General features: G+C 40.0%; 1 protein-coding gene across 1 annotated transcript; it reads left to right on the plus strand.

Annotated features, from left to right (window-relative positions):
* LOC128029401 (beta-secretase 2) lies at positions 1-27,051 on the plus strand. The gene is made up of 9 exons (XM_052617182.1): positions 1-493; positions 19,130-19,218; positions 20,054-20,270; positions 20,642-20,773; positions 22,027-22,161; positions 22,510-22,611; positions 22,744-22,893; positions 23,536-23,704; positions 25,245-27,051. The coding sequence occupies exons 1-9, from the start codon at positions 11-13 to the stop codon at positions 25,484-25,486; spliced, it is 1,719 nt and encodes a 572-aa protein (XP_052473142.1). The 5' UTR covers positions 1-10; the 3' UTR covers positions 25,487-27,051.

Here is a 27,051-nt window from a genome sequence, read left to right on the forward strand (position 1 = left end):
ATGTTTGGATATGCTCGTCATATCCGTCATATGCTCTTTCAGGAAGTTATCAGTTGAACACATTACACACATTTGTCTCCTTGCAGCATATGTCTGGTTCACAGACTCTCTGCCGAATATTATTCCCATAACTGAGAATGGAACTATCGATGACAGAGTTCTGCACTTTGAAGCAAAGCTGAGTGTTGTCTGTCTGGTCAACGTGAAGTTTGGCGAGATGTGGCTCTACGGACTTTTGCTACTTTCCCTTTCCTTCTGGACGTCCCATTCAATGTTTAAAATACCTTTAAAAATGTTTGCGGGGAAATTCAACGCGTCTGTGCAGCTGGACCTCAAGCCTTTGCGAAAGATTGAAAGCGCAGTGGAGAGCGGACTTTCCCTGGCTTCGGATCCAGCTGGGATTGTCAACTTTCTGGACATGATCAATAATTTAAAAGGAGACTCTGGTAGGGGATATTACATGCAGATGGTCATTGGGACGCCGGGACAAACGGTATGTCATTTTTCAACATGTTGATACCTCTCAAAATATGTAAATATTTATCTTGAATATTTTGATAATGTTGAAAAATATTTTTCAAGTATTGTATTTTTCCTTCTGTATGAAGTGACGTGTTTTGTAACGGGACATTTATTAATTTTGATACTGTCTCCATTCAAGACAATGATAATGTTACATCGGAACTTTTAAATATTTAGACTGCATTATTATACATTGGCCTTAAAAGTATCTGAACATTTAGGTCGCACGAACAAATGCATGTCGTTGCATTAGATTAGGCCTACTAAACATCCGTCAAATCAGCCATTAGGCTATTCATTTTAAAGAGACAGCACAAGCACTAAAAAAAAAAAAACAGAGAGAAAAAAAGGCCTAATAATAATTTGTTTCACAACAACATGTGTGCTAACTTTGGTTACACTGCAAGAAGACTTGTGCGAATTTGAGAGGATCTGACCTGATCACTATTAACCTCTCATACGTCCATTAAAATGACTTTGGGAGATTCAAGTTAGAAGAGTTAAATTTGTATAATTTTGAGAAAATGTGTTCATATCGTTTGGTTTGTGATTAGCTGTTAAACATCAGAATTGATGTGTACTGTGGGATAAGGCTGATCTCAAAGCAGTGTTTCAGCTTTTAAAAGCATATCAGTTCATGAAGCATGTGATGTGAAAGTTTCTATGAGATGCCTTGGGCGCAGGATGGAGACCAAAGAGCCTTTGATCTTTGTGCTGAGAATATGTAAGCGACAACTCACATGGGTTCACATGACAGTGGACCCCTTGATGAGAGCAGCTGACTCAGATCAGGGCCTGAAGCAGACTCGTGTGTACACTTCTCTGTACAGCCTTTATGCTTTGTTGGTATTGCTGTTATTAATTTCTCTTTCTTATCAAAAACCCTGCAAAACTCCAAGTGTTTAATTAATATTAGATGTGTTTATAAAATGTGTATGTGTAGTTGAGGTGAATCTTATAATCGATTGATTAGACTGTACTGTCTGTCTCAGACAGTCTTACCTGACTAGTTTCCATAGCGTGTAACATGGGTGAAAATATTTTATCTTTTATCATTCAAAGCACTCATTCAAAGCACTTTTTAAATATGGCTAATAATTTGAAGGGCTATGCCCAAAGCAAATACCTTATTCGGAAAGGCACTGATAATGGCTTCAAAGTTAATAATGAAACCTATAAAATAATAGGGAAATATTCAGCCTACACAGTCAGTCCTTGTGTTTGCTGGATAGCAGATGAGCCAGGGATAGCACAAAATTAGTGATGAAACTGACAGCTGTAGACACCCCATCTCTTCTTTTACTAGTTGTAGCACAAACATCAGAAGATATGTTGAAAGTAAGGTTGTAATGATGTACCGGTATGACGATATACCATGATATAAACATGTACCATTATCATACCGTGTACATTTGCTTATCTACGGTATTGGGAGGAAATAACAGACAGAGAATCTCACCTGCGCAACAACTTTCCACTTAACTGTTCCCTTGCTCCACCCAAACATACAGCAGGGACAACAGCAGAGACAGAGGTTGTTATCTCTAATCTCTAACCCACATCGAAATATGAGGGGAAATATGTGCAGCCTTTTGCGAAAACATTAAAGAGTAAAGGTTTTAAAACATTAATTAAATTGTTAAATTTATATGCATTTTATGCAGTATATTTGTATTAAATCATAAAAGTACAGAATCTATATACAGAAACCAGAATTTATTAATTTGTAAGTATAATTAATGATCAATATAAGTTATTAAACTAATAAATAATCAGTGATTAAATTTTCTTGTTTTTGATTAATGAAATTTGAATAAACACATGCTTTCAAACAGTTGTTCAACCAAAAAAAAAATCTAATTGTTTTAATATCGTATACCGTGAAACTGTATTACCGTGATATTTTCTGAGATGATTATCATACCGTGATAATCTGTTACAACCCTAGTTGAAAGAGACAGTCAACTTTGTATGTGTTAGCATATTTATATTCAAAACTACGAACAATTCAGAATTACACTTAAAACGGCTTCTCATCCAGTTTGAATAACTTCAGTTTTAAGCCCACTTCCAGTTTTAGCAGAATGTAGATACAAATCATTTTGTGATTGATACAGATTATGATTCATAATAACTTTAATAAATATGCCGAATAATGCACACATGTATGTTAGCTGGACTGGTGTAACTGCAAGAATGCAAGAATTTCTTTCTGAAGGCAAAAGTTAATTTTTTTCTTTTATTTTTTTTTTCAAGGTAAAATGGTGTTTTTAAAATATCACAAATTATTAATTCATAACATTCATATCATTTACACTCTTAGGAGTTACTCAAAATGACAGCCTGAACTAATCAATTACCATATTTTCTGGACTATAAGTCGCACTTTTTTTCATAGTTTGGCTGGTCCTGCGACTTATAGTCAGGTGCGACTTATTTATCAAAACTAATTTGACATGAACCGAGAGAAATGAACTAAGAGACATGAACCAATAGAAAACATTACCGTCATGGCATAGAGCAAGACATAGAGCGCCCTCTCACGGCTGTAGACGGTAATGTTTCTCTTGGTTCTTGGTTCTAAATGAATGCGACTTATAGTCCAGGGCGACTTATATATGTGTTTTTCCTCTGATGCGACTTACACTCAGGTGCGACTTATAGTCCGAAAAATATGGTAACCTTCTCTGCATGCTGGTTACACTACACACTTTGATTTGGCGCATGAACGTTTTTTTTTTTTTTTTTTTTCAAATATTTATAACCAAAGCAATGAAACAGTTTTGTTACAATATTTGTGAAGAAATAATATGCCATTTGTTTTCTTTTCAATCTTTTAATAATGCTTTTTATTTTATTTCATTTTATCAAGACTTTTTTCCAAAAACATTAAAATGCATTTTGATTCAGCTTTGTTGAAATCTCTTATGCTAAAAATGGTGGGTTCAACCAAAGCAAACACCACTACCTAAATTCTGTTTATAAGCTGATGCATAAATTGTTTTATTGTCAGGTAAAAGCACTTAAATCCCTGCTATAGGCCTAACTGTAATTGCATGCCTCTCTCTGAATAGCTAAAACAAGCTTGAATTTAAGTGATCATAATTCGTCACGTAGCATGTCTCTCTGGAAACATAATGAAATCTGCAGTGTCATTGAATATCATGTTTATTCTCACATCTCATCACAATTGAATGAGTAAGGTGAACTGCGAGAGGCCAGGATCTTCCCGCATCCTCTGCGAATATGTAATTAAGGGTACTCTCATGTTAATTTGAGGCGCTCTCTCTAAATGAGCCACTAATTGCAGAATCTGTCGCATGTGAAGAGGCGTTGGACTGGAGTGGCTCACATCTGCTAATTGGTACAAACAGGTAGCAGATGCGTTCCCAGTGACAGAGCGCCTGCCAATTAGCTATGCCACCTCGATAGGGGTGATTAGAACCGCTTCACCAGTAGAGGAGCCATGGGAGCGCAGTTAGGAGGAGTATACAGGCCGGGGAGAGGCAAGCAGGGCATGCGCCAGATTCCCAGCACCAAAAGGAGCATGTGTGTGCCAGGGCCTTGTCGTGGACTGATTTACAGGTGCATCTAAAAAAATTGGAATATCATATAATGTGCTTTATGTTTTGTAATTTAATTTAAAAAAGTAAACTTTATATTCTATATCTATATATATTCTAGATTCATTGCACACAAATTTAAATATTTCAAGAGGTTTTTTTTCTGATGGTTACGACTTGCAGCTTAGGAAAATTCAGTACCTAAAAAATTAGAATATTACATTTTGAGCTTGATTAGTTTGATTAATTTTGAGTATAAATACTGGGTACCTATTGGGCTAGTTTAGAACATGCAACCACAATTATGGAAAAGACAATCATCAACACCCTCCACAAGTAGGGTAATCCACAGAATTTCATTGCTGAAAGTGCTTGCTGTTCTCTGAGTGCTGTATCAAAATATATTCATAGAAAGTTGACTGGAAGGAAAAAGTGTGGTAAGAAAAAGTGCACAATCAACAGGGATGACCACAGCCTTGGGAAGATTGTCAGGAACAGCCGATTCAAGAACTTCACAAGGAGTGGACCACACTCAAGAGTCACCAGACTCAGACCTCTTCAGGAAAAGGGCCACAGCTGTCACATTCCTAGAGCCAAGCCACTCCTGAACCAGAAAAAAATAAATGTCAGAAGCATTTCACCTTGGGTAAAGAGAAAAATAACTGGACTGTTGCTCAGTGGTCTAATAAGCCAGCTTCTTTCTTTTCTTTTCTTTTTCTTTTTTTTTTTTGCGCTCAAAGTTATTTCAGGGTTTCAATCTGTCATCTGATAGAACAGTTCCTGTTTATTATATTTTTGAATATTGAATATTTAATATTACATTTAAACTTTTTCTATAGCCTAGAAATGTTGCTTATTAATTGTACTATTTACAAACCTCAAACCATACTTTGTATTATTCCATAATGAGGGCATTTGTAGTGTAGGTATAGGGCCCAAACATAACCCCAAGTCCTGCCCTGCCAATCACACACGATTCTGTTGAGCTTATGAATGCAATGGCCAATTTGAAGTCTATGTTCTTTGATAATGTAGCCTAAATGTTGTTTGTAACTTACAAAACTTTTATTAAGGTGCAAAAAGCATTTACTTCCACATATTTGAGAATTTAGATATTTCTTGATATAGTTAACATGTATGGGAATATTTTGAGTAAAAAAGGAAAAATTTTATAAAATTAACCCAACATCAGTACAGTGCTATAGTGGCTGCTGTGTGTTGAGAGCATTTTTAAATTGTTTAAAAAATAATTAATAAAATTTGCATGGGTATTGAGTAACCCCCCCAAAAAACATTTTTATTATTTTGAAGACCGTGATTGTAGCTGAGTGAGAAACAATGGTTGTACTTTGTGCTGTTTGTCTGAGCATTTGTGCTTAATAATCATCTTGAGTTAAAGCTGGCGAGGAATGAGGAATTATACACGATAACAAGTTTCTGATCAAGTTTCTGCTTATTGGGAAATGTCCCTAAACACAATAAGAAGATTATTCCTCTTGAATTTCTTTCGCTCCCTGCAAAAACAAGGTCTATGATTGCAAAACATACTATTCATTATGTTTCCACAATACTTTACAAAGCAGACAATTTATAGACTTCTGCTCGTTCATCTAATCAGTTTACTTATTAATGTGAATAACCATGATTTTTAATTTTTAACCCTTGTTAAAAAGATGTGTGCTTAAATGTATTGAACGTGCACTTAGATAGATTTCCAAAAACTGTACTTGCATATATATATATATATATATATATATATATATATATATATATATATATATATATATACACTTAAAGGTTTAACGCACTTAAAAACGCACTTAAGTAAAATTTTTACTTTAAAGTAAAGTATTAATCATTAGGCTTTAATAAGCTTTTGTTTTCCTAACTGTGGTTATTTTGATGTGTTTACTAACATTCTAAATCAGATGTATAGTACTTCATTTTAATTTAACTGTAGTGTGTTATTTTATGTTACATTTAAAGTTAATGTAGGCTATTTTAGAAGTCTTAACTTGCAACTCCCTCATTACAAATGTATTACAGATATATTCAAATACATGACATACAAATTTGAATATAGATGACTATACAATATGTTTTAGTTTACCATAAATACTTCTCAGTACTTTTGGTATTACACTTTATAGGTATTTCAAAGACGATAACATAATATAACATACTAGGCTACTTGAGTAAAAAAAAAAAAAAAAAAAAAAAAAATATATATATATATATATATATATATATATATATATATATATATGTATATGTATATATTTTTTTACTAATTGCATTTTGTATACATTTAAACCATAATAAATTAGATAAGGGTCTGAAACCATTACATTCGGTATATTAAGAACACTATTTCCATAAATACTCTTTTTAAAAAGTATACTAAAATATACCTTAAGGAAAATATACCTAGGATGATAACCTGTATAAATAGCTGATCATTATGATTTTGCGTTATACATGTGGATAGTGTGCAAATTTCCTGTATGCATAACTGGATTACTTATTGTATTTGCTACAATGGCAAATGGGCACTGTATCCCACAATGCATTGTGCTTGACTTGACCTTACACACGCTTGTAATCATGAACAAACCAGTAATATAAACCATGATTAATGGTCATGATTATGATGAGTTGTATTTTTTATAGATCTTTTATGCAGTAAGAGTAAAAATGCCAAATAACTATAGTAATTTCTAAGCATTTCCAGATAACCAGTATCTAATATTTATTTATTTATTTATTTTATTTATTCTAAACACCACAGAAAAAAAGCAATTCAACTTCAAAAAGCTGGGGCCTTTCTCAGTATTTCTCCTCCTTAAAAGAGATGTAAAAATCATTACTTAATAACAACTCTAGATTTTCCATAATGTTTAATTCAGACACACCATTAAAATGCATTCCTGGGTTTAAGTGTTTTTAAATTAAGCTGTTAGGATCAGTGCAGTGGAGCAGATCTGTGAGTATATAATGATGGCGTTAACGATGAGGAATGCCCATAATGGCCTCTTTGGCAACTGGGTGAGATGGCACAGCTCTGTTATCTCATTAGTTCCCCCTCGTTGAACCAGCGCTCCAGCAACATTATTCCAACTGTGTTTCAAACAGAAACATATGCGCGGAGAGGCTAAATTGGAGGGCTCTGTGCCAGCAGTGTTTGATGGTATTTAGGTGGTTGACATTTAGATATATATATATATTTTATTTTTATTTTTTTTATAAATTATATTATATAACCCCAGCTTTGTATAATTTAAACTTCATTATAGCACAAAATGGTTCATACATCCCACTCTCATTTATAATCTAATCTATTAAAATCAAGCATTTGATTTTTATATATATATATATATATATATATATATATATATATATATATATATATATATATATATATATATATATATATATATAATCTAATAATGATTTGTCAGATTCTTCTTTTCTTCATCTTTTTTGATGCTTACAAGACAATGTATTATTATTATTATTATTATTATTATTATTATTATTATTAATTTCTGATATATTACATACATATATTCTCAAATCTCTGCTATATTACACATATGCAAAATTACCATAACCTTAAACATTAGTTACTCTTCAGGAACCCGAGCTGCTTGAACACTATGGGAAACGCCCTCTGTGTGACCACACTCTGAATCACATGTGTAATGAGCCCAATGGAAAGGCAAGATTTCATAGGCGGGTGACGTCATCTACCAGGAAGCTTAAAAGCATGTGCAGCACAGCCGGTGTTAGCCCTCTGTAATTTCAGCAAGCGCTCTTTGTGTTGTCAGTCTCAGTCTGTGTTGTGAGTCTATTTACGGTCAAAATTCAACCCCCTAATAAGCTCCATGTTTAAGGCATTTAGTAAAACCAAACATAAAGAGGGGAGTGAGACAGAGCTTTATATCGTGTGTACCTCCCTGCCCATGCTACATCACGAGTAGAGAGATCTATGCACGGCTGTTTGGGAGCGAAGCTTGCAGAGTCGGCTTTCGAGGTGGAGTGGAGGTGCATTCGTGGGGTTCGCAGTTAGATCTGCTGGAAGGGATGGAGACAGGTACATCACTAACTTCTTCCTCACCCACTAGATCTTCCAGATCTCTGGGTTCAGAAGCCCGCTCTGTGGCTACTTCCTCCCGTGGTGAGGGCTCCGAGGAGGTTGACGTGGAAAGCATTGATGAGGCCCCCTCTAGTGCCCTAGTTAGAGGAGCTGGTGACTCGTGCGGTAGCCAAGTTAAACATCAATTGGCCTGCCGAGACATAAGCCAAGCCACAGCACAGCTGGCCACCACCTCTACTGAGCGTGGTTATAGGGCGATGCCTTGGGTTGAACAGACGGCAGCTAGCTATCTGTCTCCAGGCACGGCATCATCCTTGAAGACTCTGGCACTGCCCTCCAAGCCACTGCGTACAACATCAGCTCTGGGGGGCAAGGGGTACACGACAGCAGGTCAAGTTGGTGCGTGTTTGCACACAATGTTTGTGTTACAGGCATACCAGGCATAACTGCTTAATGAGCTAGATGAGGGCAAGGAGCTTAACATAACATAGCAGAGTTGAGGAGAACTGCTGATCTCACTACAATCTCACTCTTATCTGATATGAGAGGAAAAGATAAGGTCTTCCTCCTTGAAACCCCACTTGCGCCCTCTGGCTTGCCCGGGCGATGCTGTCAGCTCAGTTGTTGACAGGTACGGGGAGGTCAGTAAACAAGCGGTAACATTTCAGCAGTTCCTCCCTCGCCGCTCTCTAGCTCTAGGGGCTGCTAGGCAGGGGTGCTCTCCTGTGTCGTGACTGGAGGCCGAAGCAATGCTCTGGGTCAGGGACTTCCCAGCCTAAGCTGGATCTGCGGAACATGCTTTAGGATAAAAGGTTCTTGGCCAAAAAGTCCTGACGCAAGTGGGTCAGGACTTCAGAGGGCGGCCCCTACTGAGGTAACCTCAATAACACCAGAGGTCAGTCTCGAGAGACTGATTCCTTCTGTAGATTATTGAACAGTAAATGTATCTCAATGGGTCCTGCACACGGTAGAAAAAGGCTATCATATTTAGTTCGGCTCGCCACCGCCGAGGTTCAACAGGGTCATTCCGATATTGGTCAGACCCGAGCAGGCTCTGGTTATGGAACAGGAAGTGAATACCCTATTAAGGAAGAAAGGCCATCGAGGTGGTGCCTCCTCGCAAAAGGCAAGGCAAGGCAAGTTTATTTATATAGCACATTTCATACACAATGGTAATTCAAAGTGCTTTACATAAAATAAAGTAAAATAATCATGAAGAAAAATAATAACAAAAAAAACAAGAAATTTTAAACTTTTAAAATGATTAAAACATTTAAAAACAGTTAGAAAATGATTTTACATAAAAAAATAAAATAAAATAAAACAGTGAAAATATAGTGCAATCAGTTTGACATTGCAAAGTGCTCATTCAATAAATGAGTCTAGATTTAAATGTGACTAGTGTTTTAGCACATCTGATCTCTTCTGGAAGCTGATTCCAACTGCAGGCTGCATAGTAACTAAAGGCGGACTCCCCTTGTTTTGTGTGAACCCTTGGTATTTCTAACTGACTTGATCCTAGTGATCTGAGTGCTCTGTTAGGTTTATATTCAGTGAACATATCTGCAATATATTTCGGTCCTAGGTCATTTAGTGATTTATATACGAGTAAAAGTACTTTAAAATCAATCCTAAATGTAACTGGAAGCCAGTGTAAAAAAAGGGAAAGCCGGGATTTATAGCCAGTATTTCATAGTTCCAAAGAAGATGGGGGGTTGCATCCGATCATAGATCTGCGTCAGCTGAACCACTTAGTCATGTGACTGAAGTTCAAGATCACCATCAAGCATTTCGAATCTCAAATCAGGTCCAAGGACTAGTTTGTCACGATTTATATGTCTCTATCCTTCCCTAACACAGGAAGTTTCTTAGGTTTGCTTTCGGGGCAAAACATACCAATATCGAGTACTTCTGTTCGGCCTTGCACTGTCACCCCGCACGTTTACAAACTTTGTGGATGCTGCTCTGGCTCCACTGTGACTCCAGGGCATACGCATACTAAATTATATCGACAATTGGTTGATGTTAGCTGAATCAGAGCAGATTGCAGTTTGACATCAAGATGTCATTCTTGCCCACATGGGGGAGCTGGGTTTGAGACCGAACACCAAGAAAAGTGTGCTTTCTCCATTACAGAGGACCATTTATCTGGGCGTGCTATAGGGATTCGACCACTATGCAGGCACGTCTGTCCCCTAATCGTATTGAGTTGATCCTCATGTCAGAGAGAGTCAGAGAAGGCCATTCACTCACTGTAAAGCAAGTCTGACGGCAGCTGCGTCCAAAGTGATAACTTTTGGTCTTCTGTACATTAGGCCCCTACAGTGGTGGCTCAGGACCAAAGGATTTTCCCTGAGGGGGAATCCACTTCAACCTATCATGGTCACGTGATGATGCCTCCATGCCTTAGACATGTGGAAGGAATTTTGGATCTTGAATCAGGGCTGGTACTGGTAGCTCCTTGTTGCTGTGAAACCGGGAAAAGATTTTTATTTTCAAGATTCAATTTTTCATTTTCATGAGTTGCCACCCTGCCTGTTGTCTATGGAGTTGTTGCCATCTAACATGACATATCAATTGTGTGAAGATGGAAGAAACACTTCCTCCCAGACCTAAGAGGTCACCATGTGTTGGGGCGCACTGAAAACAGTGGTCTCTTACATCTACCACCAGAGAGGTCTGCATTCGCGACCCTTGTGCAAGCTAGCGCACCAGATCCTTGTGTGGTTCCAGGACAAAGTCCTCTCACGCAGAGCAGTATACATTCCAGGACATCTTAATGTGGCACTGGCCGGGCCAAGTATGGGTCTCAGATCTGATATCACTTCTCGACAGCTCTCCATGGGAAATTTCAGTCAGGAGAGATCTACTTTCGCAGGCATGGGGTACAATAATTATTCTGTGAGGTCCATAGGAGGAAGACAGACAGAAAAAACAAAACACAAAAACACAAGTCCAAGAAGGACATCACGTGACGCCCACCAGGGCGGAGCAGAAGACCACCACATCCGTGCGGCCGAAGCAGACGCCCCCCCAGGGCAGAGCAGAAGACCACCACATCCGTGCGGCCGAACCAGACGCCCCCCCAGAGCGGAGCAGAAAACCACCACATCCATGCTGCCGACCAGATGCCCCCCAGGACGGAGCAGAAGACCACCACATCCGTGTGTCCGAACCAGACGCCCCAAAGGGCGGAGCAGAAGACCACCACATCCATGTGGCCGAACCAGATGCCCCCCAGGGCGGAGCAGAAGACCACCACATCCGTGCGTCTGAACCAGATGCCGCCCAGGGCAGAGCAGAAGACCACCATCTCCATGTGGCCGAATAAACAGGAGGATAAGTCTGATTAGGCAAGTCTGAAACAAAAAACCTGAACAAGTTAAGGGTTGCCTCCGTGGCCACAGCAGGATGCTCAGAGACCGGGTGCTCAGAGAGTTCTACTGAGACGTGACGAGGCTCTGGAAGTTTTGCAGAAGCGAGGAGAGAGTCAGGTAGATCATCAGATACATGGAGAGACTCTGGTAGTTCATCAGAGACGTGGAGAGGCTCTGGTAGATCCACAGAGAAATGATGAGACTCTGGTACTCCCATGGTGTTTCCTTGTTCATGAAGATCACTGGTGACCTGAATCCTCCCATGAAGAACCCCGGTGACTTGACTCTGTCCCTGAAGATCACCGGTGACTTGACTCTGTCCTTGAAGATCACCAGTGACTTGGCACTGTCCTTGAAGATCACCAGTGACTTGACTTGACTCTGAAAGGTCAACGGTGACTAGCCTTGACTCTGGAAAGTCCATGGTAACTAGCCCTGACTCTGGAAGGTCAGTGGTCCATGAGCACCTGACCCATCTCTGGAGGGTCCACGAGCACCTGACTCGACTTTGGAGGGTCAACCGGAACCTGACTCAACTCTGGAAAGTCAACGGGCACCTGACTTGATTCTGGAAGGTCAACAGGAACTAGCCCTTACTCTGGAAGGTCAACGGTTACTAACCCTGACTCTGGAAGGTCAACGATGACTAACCCTGACTCTGGAGGGTCCATGAGCACCTGAATCGACTCTGGAGGGTCCACGAGCACCTGACTTGACTTTGGAGGGTCAACCGGAACCTGACTCGACTCTGGAAAGTCAACGGGCACCTGACTCGACTCTGGAAGGTCAACAGGAATCTGACTTGATTCAGGAGGATTAACTGGACCGTGACTCGACTCTGGAAGGTCAACAGGAAGTAGCCCTGACTCTGGAAGGTCAACGGTGACTAACCCTGACTCTGGAAGGTCAACGGTGACTAACCAGACGGCAGCTAGCTATCTGTCTCCAGGCACGGCATCATCCTTGAAGACTCTGGCACTGCCCTCCAAGCCACTGCGTACAACATCAGCTCTGGGGGGCAAGGGGTACACGACAGCAGGTCAAGTTGGTGCGTGTTTGCACACAATGTTTGTGTTACAGGCATACCAGGCATAACTGCTTAATGAGCTAGATGAGGGCAAGGAGCTTAACATAACATAGCAGAGTTGAGGAGAACTGCTGATCTCACTACAATCTCACTCTTATCTGATATGAGAGGAAAAGATAAGGTCTTCCTCCTTGAAACCCCACTTGCGCCCTCTGGCTTGCCCGGGCGATGCTGTCAGCTCAGTTGTTGACAGGTACGGGGAGGTCAGTAAACAAGCGGTAACATTTCAGCAGTTCCTCCCTCGCCGCTCTCTAGCTCTAGGGGCTGCTAGGCAGGGGTGCTCTCCTGTGTCGTGACTGGAGGCCGAAGCAATGCTCTGGGTCAGGGACTTCCCAGCCTAAGCTGGATCTGCGGAACATGCTTTAGGATAAAAGGTCAACAGGAATCTGACTTGATTCAGGAGGATTAACTGGACCGTGACTCGACTCTGGAAGGTCAACAGGAAGTAGCCCTGACTCTGGAAGGTCAACGGTGACTAACCCTGACTCTGGAAGGTCAACGGTGACTAACCCTGACTCTGGAAGGTCGACGGTGACTAACCCTGACTCTGGAGGGTCCATGAGCACCTGACTCGACTCTGGAGGGTCAACCGGAACCTGACTCGACTCTGGAAGGTCAACAGGAATCTGACTTGATTCAGGAGGATCAACTGGACCGTGACTCGACTCTGCAAGGTCAACAGGAACTAGCCCTGACTCTGGAAGGTCAACGGTGACTAACCCTGACTCTGGAAGGTCGACGGTGACTAATCCTGACTCTGGAAGGTCCATGAGCACCTGACTCGACTTTGGAGGGTCAACCGGAACCTGACTCGACTCTGGAAGGTCAACAGGAATCTGACTTGATTTTGGAGAATCAACTGGAATATGACTCATCTCTGGAGGGTCAACAGGAACCTGACTCGACTCTGGATAGTGAACTGGAACCTGACTCAACTCCGGAGGGTCAACTGGAACCTGACTCAACTCTGGAGGGTCAACGGGAATATGACTCGACTCTGGAAGGTCAACCGGAACCTGACTTAACTCTGGAGAGTCAACGGGAACCTGACTCAACTCAGGAAAGCCCACTGTAGCTGCCATCCTCTGCAGTGGCTCCGGGCTGGCGGCCACCTTGTGCAGTGGTGCTGAGTTGGTGGCCATCTTGTACTGTGGTGCTGGCTCAGCAGACGTGACGTGAACAGTCTCTGGATCGGCAGACGTAACGTGAACACTCCTGGGAATCTCTAGGATCTTTGACAGCATGGAGAAATAATCCAAAAACATCTCCGTAGCCACCTTGGGTGTTGACCACTTTGTGCTGTGGTACTGTGCTGGCGTCCATCTTGCCTCGTGATGGCCATCCTGTGCAGTGTCGCTGGACCCCATGGTGGTTGGCGGCCATCCTGTGCAATGGCGCTGGGTCTGCGGCCATTCTGCGAGCGGCGCTGGGTTGGCGGCCATCTTGTGTAGCGGCACTGGACTGGTGGCCATCTTGTGCAGCGGCGCTGGCTCGGCAGACTTGCGCCTCCTCTCCCCTCTCCGTTCACAATGGGGAGACGGCGGCTCCCATCCGAACCCAGGGTCGACGGGGGGCCACAGTGGAGAGCGATGCCGGACCTCCTCTTGACCACTCACTCCTGAGCGACCTCCCCTGGTCCCACGGAACACGACCAGGCGGGTACCCTCAAAACCATTCCTCTCCCGCTCGGTGGCTGGGGAGGAAATATGAACAAACATATCGCTGGATCTCGTTGATGGAGTCCTTCTGTGACGATCGTTGCCCAGAGAGACACAGGGAGAGCGAGAGATCTAATTGCAGGTATTTTATTAAGGGATAATCCAAATCGTGGTCAAAAACAAAAATCAGTCCAAAAACAATTGAACAAATAAACCAAAGATGGAACAGGAAAGGAAAAGGAACGGGAACTCGGAGGACGAGAAGACAAGGATGAATCTCGGAAGACGAGAAGGCTGAACATACGAACGGAAAGGACTCCATACAAACAAAAGGAAAAGACTGGAATTTATAGGGAGGCTAATGACAATAGAGTGGCTGCACCTGGTGCAATTAACAGGAGTGCAATTACTGTGATGACAAGACCAGACTAGAGGAAATCTAGTGCCTACGGTGAAGTGCCTAAGGGGAAGTGAGCCCACTAGTGGACACCCAGGGAAAGAGAGACTAGACAGCATGACATAAGGCCTATCATTAAAAAGAGACAGCAATACAAAATCCCGCTCGATCCCCCCACCATTTACTTTTGTGATCTGATGTAACTTCTTATTACAGAATGAGGCAGAAAATATGTTAAATACTGTAAAAAAGAAAAAAAAAGGCGATTAGCAATTGATTATAAATGTACAGTACATAATTAATATAAAAATACCCATTATGGCTTGAACAACAGATACATAATACATTGTTGCATTTAAGTTTTTATTGTTTTATTTGTGTGATGCATATGTGGATTTTCTGCATGAGGGTGCCCTCTGGCATCCAGTATAAATGAAACCGACTTTACTTGTGTTCATAGCACTAAATAATGTTCAATCCATATAAATTATACTTTTCTCAAAATAAATTTGTAGACATTTGATAATCCATGTTTTCTGCAGTGTACAGAAGTGTACTGGAGTTTTAATGAAAGTGCACTGGATTTTTAAAATTCCAAATCACAAAAATAAATAAATAAATACTCATATGTGAAAAGCCATCAGAACTGAACTGAAAACTGTGGTTAAAAATGTCAAAATCTTGGTTCCCTGAGAGAACAAGACTAACATTTAAAACCTGGCGAAAGTATTCTGTGAAGACCAATCAGCTGCTTGATATATATATCCTGAATAGACCAGGCCCATGAAGAGGCAATAGCCCTCGTAATATGGGCTTTGATGTTGAGAGACTATTCCTGTCCCTGGCTTGCATAAGCAGACTTGATAGCATTCACTATCCAGTGAGAAACCCTCTTTTTAGATACTGTTTGTCCCTTAGAACAGCCACTGAAGCACACAAAGCACACGAAGAGCTGGTCAGACTGTTGAAAGACGCTCCGAGCCTTGGTGTCACACAAAGAAATGACTTGCGCTTTAAAGGGGCTAGCCTGGGCTGGAGAGAAACACTGCAGTCTCCAGGCTGAAAATGAACACAGTAGTCACACATTAAGAGTACATGCAAATCTCCTATGTGCTTAGCCGAAGCAAAAGCGAGAAGCAGAGCAGTTTTGCGGGAGAGCTCCTTTATAGCGATAGATTCCAAGTGTGTGAACGGGAAGAGAGAGCGCTTTTAGAAACCATTGCTGGGTCCCATTGCAGCACCGAAGGTGTGTGTGGGGGATGTAATCTCCTCGCTTCCTTAAGAAATTTCACAAACACTCCCCATTTAAGTGTAAGCGTGTCAAGAACACAGGGAGTCAGAGTACTTAGCTCCTCTAGGATCCCTGAAGCAGCCGCACATGTAGGCTCCACAGCTTCAGGCTGGGGTGCCTTAACGAGCCATTCATTTGAGACAGCAGTTCCCTCCTGATTTCGCCAAGTGGGGGCCGCCAGTACCCATAGCTGTCAACCCTCCCGTTTTTTTTCTGGGTTCCTCACGTATTTTAGCTCTTTTCCCGTTGTCTTCCCTTTTTAATATTTTCCCGTAAAATATCCCGTATTTTTACACTCTGTGTTAACTCAGAACACGCAACTATCTGTGTCTGTGAAGTGGCTTGCACTTGGGTTTCTAGACCTCCAATAAAGCAGGTGGCAGTATACAGTAGCTTAGGCTACCATCGAAGAAGAAGACAGTTGCAGCGGCGCCAGCGGACAGGAGGAAGAGGGAAAAAGTAGCTTGAAGTGAACTTGGAGAGTAGAGTAGATGAGTGTGATTTGCGATGATGGATCAGGACGCCGAATGCCAAAATCACAGAATTAATCACCAACCAAAACCGAGAACATTATGCCGATATTTGAGTAAATGGGAATCCACCTTCAATTACCTGACAAGCAGCCATTTAGGTCCAAATTTTGCCTACTGCAAAATTTGTCGTTGTCAGGAAAAACTACGTTTCGCAGTACAAAATTATTATTAATATTAAATTAGGTAACACTTAAGTATAGGGTCCAATTCACACTAATAACTACTTGCTTATTAGCATGTCTATTATTAACATATTGGCTGTTTATTAGTCCTTATAAAGTACATTTATTGCATGACATCCATAATCCTACCCAATACCCTAAACTTAACAACCACCTTATAAACTATTAATAAGCAGCAAATAAGGGGTTAATTGAGGCAAAAGTCATATTTAATGGTTAGTTAATAGTGAGAATTGGACCCTAAAATATTACCTTGTTCATAAATAAATCACTTTTAACATATAAATTGGTCTGTCATTCTTTAATATATATTGTGTAGTTATAAACTCTTTAGACTGTTAATGATTAGTGCTTTTTTTTTTTTTTTTTTAAGTTTGTGGATAAGAATCTTGTAAAAAAAAAAAAAAAAAAAAAAATCCTTATTTTGGGGATGGATTCCGGGAAATCTCCCTTATTTTCAATGTTCAATGTTGACAGTTATGCCAGTACCTAAAGTCAGCCCGATATAAAGCACTGAGTACTGGGGTATGCCATGCCCTCGAAAGCAAACTTCAGGAAGCATCTGTGGTGTGGTGATATCTGAGTAGGAAAGAATGCATCTTCAGATCTACAGATGGAAAACCCCCCAGGATCGATTTGTGCCAGGATCTGCTTCAGTGTCGTCATCCAAAATTTGCACTTAGATGGGTCTAAGGTCCAGAATCGGACAGAGTCCCCCATCTCTCTTGGGTACCACACAATAGCAAGCAGACTTTGAATTTCCTGTCTCAAAACAGGGGCATTTTGCAGCAGTGTCAGTGACAGAACCATGCCATTGAAACTGGGTGGTCTGCGTCTAAACTGAAGAGAATACCCACACACTATTATTTCCAGCACCCAGTGCGAAATGCTCAGAATAGCTGTCCATGCATCTAGGAACTGACATAGCGGCCAAATGCCTCCGGTCGCTATTGCTAGCAACAAAGTTCATAGACTGATGCCTTGCCTGGGGTGTTGATGAGGAGCATGATCTTGAATGCTGCTGGAACATGTGTCAGAGCATTAGATGACACATCGCCTTCACACGCTTTTGAGTCTCAGAGAAACACTCCATCACTGACTCCACGGTGTCACCAAAGAGGCAGGAGCGTCTTACGGTCAGAGTCCTTCAGGTCAGCTAGGGTTAACCATAGGTGTCCACGAAGGACCACTATAAAGCCTATGGATCGACCAATGGCGTGTGATTAATTGCCATCAGCATGAAGTCTGTTGCCCTACACAGGTCTTTCAATGCTTCAGTGGTGACATTGCCTCTGTCCATAGATTGCAGGAGCTTGGCTTGGAAAACCTGCAGCAATAACATCGCATGTACAGTCTCCTCGATGGGCTTCCACTCCATCCACATAGGAGAAGAGAGACTGCATGGGAGTGTGGATGCGGGCTGATTGGGGGTGCACATGCTCATGGGCATCTGGGAAGAATGGTAACTTCCTTCCCAACTGCAGTTACAAGACGTCATAGTCTGAGTCGATAAAGGAAGCCTAAGCATGGCCTAGTCAGGCAACACAGTGCTCATGGGTGTTTGGTGGGCTGATGGGGCCTGCGCAGAACCTACAGAAAGTAGCCATTTAATGCTGAAGAAATTATAGTTTCTTCTGTTCCATCTTCGACAGTAGCGCCAGTATAAAAGAGAAGATTCTGAGGCAATTCCTGCTCTTGCCGCATTTTATACTGCCCACAGGCTTATCAGCATTTGCATGCGATTTGCATATATTAGCAACAGTTGGCCAGTTTATTGAACTGGCATTATAGTATAAGATTTTAGGATTTTGGAGAAGGGGAAGGGTTCTCATTGTGAATGCTCCGCAATGTAGAGCAAATGCTTGAAAGAGAACCAAGGTATAAATAGATCCTTTAGAACTGTATTGTTGCATACTGTGCAGACCTGCTAACCTTTGGAAAATATTTAACATACTCAAAAAACATAAAAACTATTTGTTTCCAAGGTTGGCTGGTTGGTTATTACTGTTGATAACAGGGGTGTGATTTAACAATCCTTACATGGTGATAACTCCACCCACAGGAGTTGCATTGCTAATGCATTACCAACAATGTATCTGCAGTCCAAATAATTTAGACAATTTTACTGCTCAACAAGTTTTAATACAAAAATAAAAAGGAGCTGGACATTTTTTTTGCTTTTGCCCCCTAGACTTCCATTAAAAGTACATTACTGTACATTACACACAGTGTGCTTGTATTGTAGCTGAGGTATGTTGTTTTTATTTTTCTGTGGTAATCAAAAATATATCACAGATGATCATAAGCTGCACTTAATGCAGTATTCCTCTGGAACTATTTACAACTAATGCATACAAAAATACCCACAAATCAGTGATACATGTTAATACATAAGATAATGACATTGTTTTCTTTTGTTGCAGTTGAACATCCTGGTTGATACTGGAAGCAGCAACTTTGCTGTAGCTGCAGCAGCACATCCCTACATCATACACTACTTTAACAGAGCACTGTAAGATCACAACCCTACATCACACACTACTATAACAGAGAGCACTGTATGATCAAATCCTTACATTACACACTACTATAACAAAGCACTGTATGATCAAATCCTTACATCACACACTACTATAACAGAGCACTGTACAATCAAATCCTTACATCACACACTACTATAACAAAGCACTGTATGATCAAATCCTTACATCACACACTACTATAACAGAGCACTGTACAATCAAATCCTTACATCACACACTAATTTAACATAGCACTGTAAGATCGCATCCCTACATAACACACTACTATAACAGAGCACTGTACGATCAAATCCTTACATCACACATTACTATAACAGAGCACTGTAAGATCACATCCCTACATCACTCATTACTTTAACAGATCACTGTACGATCAAATCCTTACATCACACACTACTATAACAGAGCACTGTAAGATCACATCCTTACATCAAACACTACTTTAACATAGCACTGTAAGATCGCATCCCTACATAACACACTAACTGAACACTGTAACGTCACATCCCTTCAACATTCTCCACTACAGTATAGTTCAGTTACATCATACAGTTCTGTAACAGAGCATTGAAAGATAAAATCATTAAATCCCAACACTATAACAGAGCATTGTAAGATCACATCCCTATTCTACTACAACAGAGCACCGTAGCATCAAAATACACCTTACCACTACATCACATTCTTTTATAACAGAGCATCCAGTTAAAACAGACATTCATTATATTGCAGTCTTTTAATGTGTCAGTTATTGATGTCTGTAAGCTCACCAGTGATGAATCAATGTCATGATGATTTGCTCAGTTCCAGTACATATCAGAGCTCCGGGAGTGGAGTTGCAGTAAAATACACACAGGGAGAATGGGAGGGGGAACTGGGAACTGACCGGATCACCATTCCTCAAGGGCCCAGTGGTACCATCACTATCAACATAGCCGCAATCATCTCCTCAGAAGGCTTCTTTCTGCCTGGAATCAACTGGCAGGGAATTCTTGGACTTGCATATCCTTTGCTGGCTCGGGTATGTCACATAAACATGTGTTACATAGGTGTTTTATTGAGAAAAGGTGTGTTGTTATAGATATATGCTACTATTTGATTAAGCTCATGTTAAATTATGGTGTCACAAAGGTGTGGCTCAGATCTTCAAACATCAGTGGTATATTTGCTATTATTAAGAGCCATGTTTCAGAAAGTAATGGATAATAATTGTAAATATTTTGTTTTGTTAAACTGCTTAAAACTTTTTCTCTTTTTTTGCCAATGAATTCTAAATACTCAATAAAATATTGATTTATACTGTTCAGGCATTAGTATTTTATTGTTTGAAAATAAGTATTTACAATTTTCTTTCAGATTCCTTTGGATGAATTTTGTATTTTCTTATTTCAGCCTGATCCATCAGTGGAGCCTTTCTTCAACTCTGTTGTGAGACAGACCAGCATTCCAGATGTGTTTTCTCTCCAGATGTGTGGAGCAGGAGTGTCTGCCAGCACTACAGCTGACCCGGCGGGTGGCAGTCTGGTGTGTACCAAACCAGAAGTAGTTTTTCACCGAACTACAAAAATATACAATCCAAATTATTTACAAATGGATTGTCTGTCTGTATGTCTGTCTATTGTAGTTGTAGGATCTGTTTCAGTTCTTAAATTGTATTTTAAAAGAAAGCTCTGGTTAGACTAGGATTATATAAGCGTTTACTGTCCATAATTTGAATCAAAGTGGCCAGACCTTGGTCCCATAGTCTACAAAATCTGTGACCCTGATCAACATTGACCCCTCGCAAAACATTTGAGACTGGGATCTCATGTTATTAACAGGTAAACTGGAGTTTAATCATATGAGTTGGTGCCGTAGGAAGCATTCAGGCTTCCTGCTTTCTTAAATCAGATCAGTTCACACCTCTCAAGGATAGATGCAATTGGGTTTCTCAGCACTACAGAAGAAACATAATAGCACAGTGCATCTCTGCGTCTCACACCTCTGCTGCCTCCTATTTAGGACAGTGTGTCTCATTAGTGAGAAGCTAATTAAGCTAAAGAGAGTCCCCTGCTGCTGTCACATTCTGTTAGCAATACGGGAGCATTGGAAGAAGAGGTGGCCATGTGTCTGCAGACAGGAGCAGATGGGAAGCACGGTGGGGAGGGGTGTGTCCTGTGTCCACCACTGAACAATGTCCAAAGGTTTTTGGAAATATTTGATTAGCCTCTTAATTGGATGCTATTTGCAGAAGTCAAAAAACCCGATTTTTTCTTTTTTCTTTTTTTTCTTTTTTTTATTGTTTTGGTTGTATTTTGAGATTATTTATTTATTTATTTATTTAATTAATTATTATTATAATTAATATAATATTTTTTTGTGCTTTGTCTGATATTGCTAAATATAAACTAAATGTAATCTAAACAGGTAGATCATGGTGTTGTTAGTTCCAAAAGAGAACCTGCTAATTCTGATTACACCAGTTTATCCAATTCAGTTCTCAGTTCTCAAAATGTATGCAAATGTGTGCATATTATTTATTTATTTATTATTAGATAATACCTCATTTGCATATTTAAGCATGACATTTCAGATAACTTGTAATATACTGTAAAACAATGTGTTGTGGCTAATCAGTTGGGAAAACTATTAATTAAAATTGTAAACATTGTTCATCTATAGTTTTTTGCCTTAATTTTAATTCATTGTTAATATTTTGGAAGATTTTTAGTATATACAAAGGAAAAAGATGATATTCCTCAGATTATATGCTTTGATGTCTTTGTGTTTTGTTTCAGATCATGGGAGGAGTTGAGCCAACGTTGTTCCGAGGTTTAGTTTGGTACACACCAGTCCTAGAAGAATGGTACTATCAAGTGGAAGTCTTGAAGCTTGAAGTTGGAGCCCAAAATTTAAACCTAGACTGCAAAGAGGTATATGACACAGTCCAGCTAAGAAAGTATGCACTTTTGCATTTATTTTTAATAAAGCCAATTCAACCAGAAAATCTAGTCCATCCTTTTAGATTGTGACATAGTTAAAAACACAGTGGTTATCTGATCTTGTGAGCACATTGAAGGTTCGTGACTGGAATTGCTGTAGGGGTGAGCTGAAATTGTACCTTTAAAGGCTGTCAATGGGACAACTCAGGCATTCAGTAAGATATATGGCAGAGAATATCACTGCTAAGAATAGTGCTAAGAGAGAAGCAGAGCAGGTATTGCTTTTTGTTTGATGGAGGCCTTGACTGATCTTTCTTTCCCTTTGGTCATTTCATTCAGTACAACTCGGATAAAGCCATTGTGGATAGTGGGACGACTTTACTGCGACTTCCTGGAATTGTGTTTAGTGCTGTGGTGGAGGCCATTATGCAATCATCACTGGTATGACCTTCCATTTTGGCAAATGACTTGCCTCATACGCAATCCTATGCATGTTTAAGGGACTCAGTCTTCAAAAATGACTCCTCAGTTACAACTGATTGTGTGCAACTCTGTTCTCTCCTGCTATGCTAGATTGAGGATTTCTCGGCTGGATTTTTTGATGGCACCAAGCTTGCATGTTGGATGAGAGGCGAATCACCATGGAGGCTTTTTCCGAAAATCTCAATCTACCTCAGAGCAATGAACACCAGCCAGTCCTTCCGCATCACCATTCTTCCACAGGTAAAGACTTTCCCTAAAACTCAGTGTACACTTAATTTTGCATGCAAGGGTCTCTCAAATAGTGTTCTTGATTCAAATTTTGTCACCAGATTAGCATGTGTGTACTGTACTTGCACCAACTGATTTTTGTAAATGTACTTTACATGCACAGGTCGCACATGCATATTGAATTGATTTTTCACTATTCAGTTGTTCCACAAGGTGGCAACATTGGCCCAGGCCATTGTTTCACAGTAGAAAGCCAAACAAAAAAGTTGGAACAACAAGAAAATACTGGAGACTTTAACAACAACAAAATTGATGATTGCTTGTGTGAGAAGGTTATGAGACAGACATAACTATATTTTAAAAGAGTACAAAGATAATTTTATCAGCTATAACTTCTGGATAAGAATAGCCTATATAGTGGACAAAGAGGAAACTTTACTAGTGCACAGGTATAGACTGCCTATGTTTTGAACAGTTTATACATTGTCGTTATATTGGCCTCTAATGTACTGTACTGTACATGGGACCCTTTGGCTCTAAATTACTGATATACTTTGTAGTTTTTGTTGTGATGCTACATAATTTCTTAAAATGACCAGAAACCAGGAATGTACATTATTGCTCCACTGTTGACATCAGAATTTGTCAATGCAGCTATACATCCAGCCAGTCACCAGTATTGATGGCACATTGGACTGTTTCCGTTTCGGAATCTCCCAGTCAGCAAATGGCTTAGTCATTGGAGCCACAGTAATGGAGGGCTTCTACGTCATCTTTGACCGTGCACAAAAGAGGGTGGGCTTTGCTGTTAGCACTTGTGCAGGTAGGTGGGTTCAGATGTGTTTAGATTTAATATTTAAAATTCAAATCTAGAAATTGTTTCTGTTAGTTACCCCTGTACAAGAGTGTCTACATCACGATTTGGCAATGTAAAGTTAAAGATAGAGCCTGAAAACTATTTTTAACATAATATTAGCTACCACAACACACATTATTAGTCTACTTAAATATACTTACTGTACAAATTACACAAATCAAAGACTTGAGTAAAAGTACATTAAATATACTATCAAAACATTAAACATCAAAACTTAAACATATACACTAACTAACAAAACATTAGGCAATGTGATAAAATATCAAATGGCTTTATATAATTTGAAACTGCTATTTTACAGCATTGGGGAAGATGCATGGCCATTAAAGGGTTAGTTCACCCAAAAATGAAAATTTGTCCATAATTACTTACCTTCAAGTCATCCTAATCATCCTTTCTTCTTTCAGACGGATCAAGTCAGAGTTATATAAAAAAAAAAATGGCACTCAGTGGGTGTTGCATGCATCAGCCCAAAATAATTTTAAAAACCCGTAAAAAAACAAAAACAAAGTCCTCCTGTAGCCTATCGCAGTTCCGGGCGGATGTCATATGGAGGTCAGCTCTGCGCATGCACCACAGAAGTGATGAACACTGAAGCTCAGGGGAGAGATCAAAACAAAATAACCACTAATTAGAAGTATCAATATAAGCCAAGAGGAGACTGGTTTTCCTTTGCTAAAGTAAAGAAACTTTGCTTCCTTTGCTCCTGTTAACAAATGTTGGTTTTTATGAGACTCACTGGCGCATGCGCAATGCCAACCTCATACATAATCAGCCCAGAGCTGCTTCCGTGTACAACTGGCTCAAGCTACATTAAAGTGATTTTTTTATTTTATTTTTTTACAAAAACGCATCTACTTGCTACAGAAGACTTTTGTTCACCCCCTGGAGCCGTGTTATACACTTTTTTTATGGATGGGAGCTTTTTATTTAACTTCTTTAGGACAGATGCATGCAACACCTGCTGAGTGCCATGAAACAGCTTGAAAGATAAAAATAAAAATTAATATAACTCTGACTGGATTCGTCTGAAAGAAGAAAGTCATATACACCTAGGATAACTTGAGGGTGAGTCATTTATGGGCTTATTTTCATTTTTGGGTGAACTAACCCTTTAATCTGTATTATTTTACCTAAAATAGCCTGTCCCTTACAGACGGTGACAAACAAATGAGGACATTCCTTATTTAATCATTTTAATAGGCTTAAACAGCTTGACCTTTAACTGCAGTTTTAGTTAATAAATAACTGAGTCATGACCCATTTATGATTTTCATTTGATACAATGCTTTGGAATGTAATGGAGAAGTTTACCAAAATAAAAATACTCTGAGAAAGTTGAGCTACTAGAAAAATGTACATACGTACAGCATAGAACACCACCTGGCCAGTGGCCCTCATGTAATTTGAGTTTCAGAGGTCTAGGATCTAAGGGCACCTATCTTTAGGTTCACTTTTGTAAATACCTCTTCTGTCCTTCCAACAGAAAAAGGTGGTGTGCCATTTGCAGAGCTCGCCGGGCCCTTCCTAGCTGAGGACACTACGTCAGACTGTACAAGTGGCATGTCTCTTAGGGAGCCGGTGATGTGGGTGATGGCATACGGTTTGATGGGCATATGTGCCTTGGTTCTGATCGTACTCCTCATTTTGCTCATACTGCCTTGCCGACGGAACAGAGATGGTGAGATTACAGATGAGTCCTCGCTGGTGCGGCATCGCATCAAGTGACGTCAGGCGTCAATGGAAGATGAGGAGGCACCAAATCAGCAAAACAGGGCTGAAGGGAACTCAGAGCAGGTAACGGGGGTGAACACACCACACTGAGCTCTGGTGCGATTTCTGCCAGATCACATTTATTCCTGTTTGTCTGGGTGGAAGATGTTGGGATTTGGACATTTGTTGACGCTTAACTACTGAAGAATGAAGGAATCGTGATTATACATGTGATTTAAAAAAAGAATATCAGTATGACATTACAAGTGGAGTAAATGTTGATGTTGATGCTCCAGTGTTTCTCCAATGTATGCTGCCCTTTTTATAGTCTTCAATGTAATAGTGTTAATAAAACTGCTGGAAACAACAATGGGTTCTCAGGGGCCTAAATGAGGTTTATGGTTCAATGAAGTATGTTTATTTACTGTTCTTATATAGAGGCTAAGGCTTCCTTTTAGTTGTCCCTACTAGCAGTGCACTGAAAGGAATAATTCACCCAAAAAAGAAGTTTGTCATATTCCTCTATGCAGTTCCAAACATGTAAAATACGAATTATTCACATAGCATGATGCTTCTCTTGCTTATATAGTACAATGAAAGCAAAGAACGGATGGTATTGTATGGCTTCAGAAGACTTGTAATGTAGCACAGAAGCTGTATGAACTACGATTATATTGTTTGTTTGTTTTTCTTTTCATAAAGCAGTTTTCTGATGTGACCTGTATTCAGGAACTTCTGACGAAAACGAACAATGCACAATAAAATAATAAACCTGATTTCACATTTCACTGGGCAAAGACTGCAGGAGAGTTCATTGTTCCTTCCACTTAAAGTTCACTCAGACAGTCTGTATGACACATTTATAGAATATTGAGTGAATTAATTGGGTAATTCATTCAGTAAGTGTGTGTACAAGCAAATGAGTGCGTGAAATCTCCATTCAGACTTCTTCATGAACAAATGATTCACCAAAAAATGGTTCTCTGAATAACAATGCAGACATGTATGTACAGGTGGCTAATCAGAGGTCTGTAAACTGGGTTTATATGAAAGGTGTTCATTGAGTTTCGAGGTCTGTGCAATTGGCATTGCTCAAGGATTCGGTGAGAGAGAGTTTGGAGAGAGCGGTATAAGTTTGACAAGTAATGAAAGGCTGTAACGGAAAGGTATTTCGTAAGGCCCTTATATGGAAATGCTTTGGGCATGTTTTATGAAAATTACTAACTTTATGTTCACAGCTGCTCATTTTTAATACTCCAAATTCACTAACATTAGAAAGAGGTTAAGAACAAATTGTTGTGCATGCACACGTTTTGTGAATTAAGTGGAAAGTTTTTCTGAGAAGTTCGAAATGGCATATAATTATGCTTAAGCTATGCAATTATTAGTGAAAGAGACCAATTGTTTCATTCCATTATGTTTGGTATCATTTTAAATGGGTCTGTGTGATTGGTACAATGATGTCTTTCTTATAAGATCAGATCAGAATAATCAAGATTTTTAAAAAATTGGGAAACTCTTCTCTGCTTTGAAGTCTGTGTAATATCTACCCTTTATTAAAAATAAAATTTTGCCCTAGA

The sequence above is a fragment of the Carassius gibelio genome, chromosome A15 (assembly GCF_023724105.1).
Source record: "Carassius gibelio isolate Cgi1373 ecotype wild population from Czech Republic chromosome A15, carGib1.2-hapl.c, whole genome shotgun sequence".
Taxonomy (NCBI): Eukaryota; Metazoa; Chordata; class Actinopteri; order Cypriniformes; family Cyprinidae; genus Carassius; species Carassius gibelio.

What these genes read in the sequence shown, in the direction of transcription:
- LOC128029401 (XM_052617182.1), top strand. Translation starts at nt 11, where the DNA reads ATGCTCGTCATATCCGTCATATGCTCTTTCAGGAAGTTATCAGTTGAA. An exon ending in CACTACTTTAACAGAGCACT is followed by an intron (nt 19,219 to 20,053) that starts GTAAGATCACAA and finishes TGATTTGCTCAG; the next exon opens with TTCCAGTACATATCAGAGCT. An exon ending in CATATCCTTTGCTGGCTCGG is followed by an intron (nt 20,271 to 20,641) that starts GTATGTCACATA and finishes TTCTTATTTCAG; the next exon opens with CCTGATCCATCAGTGGAGCC.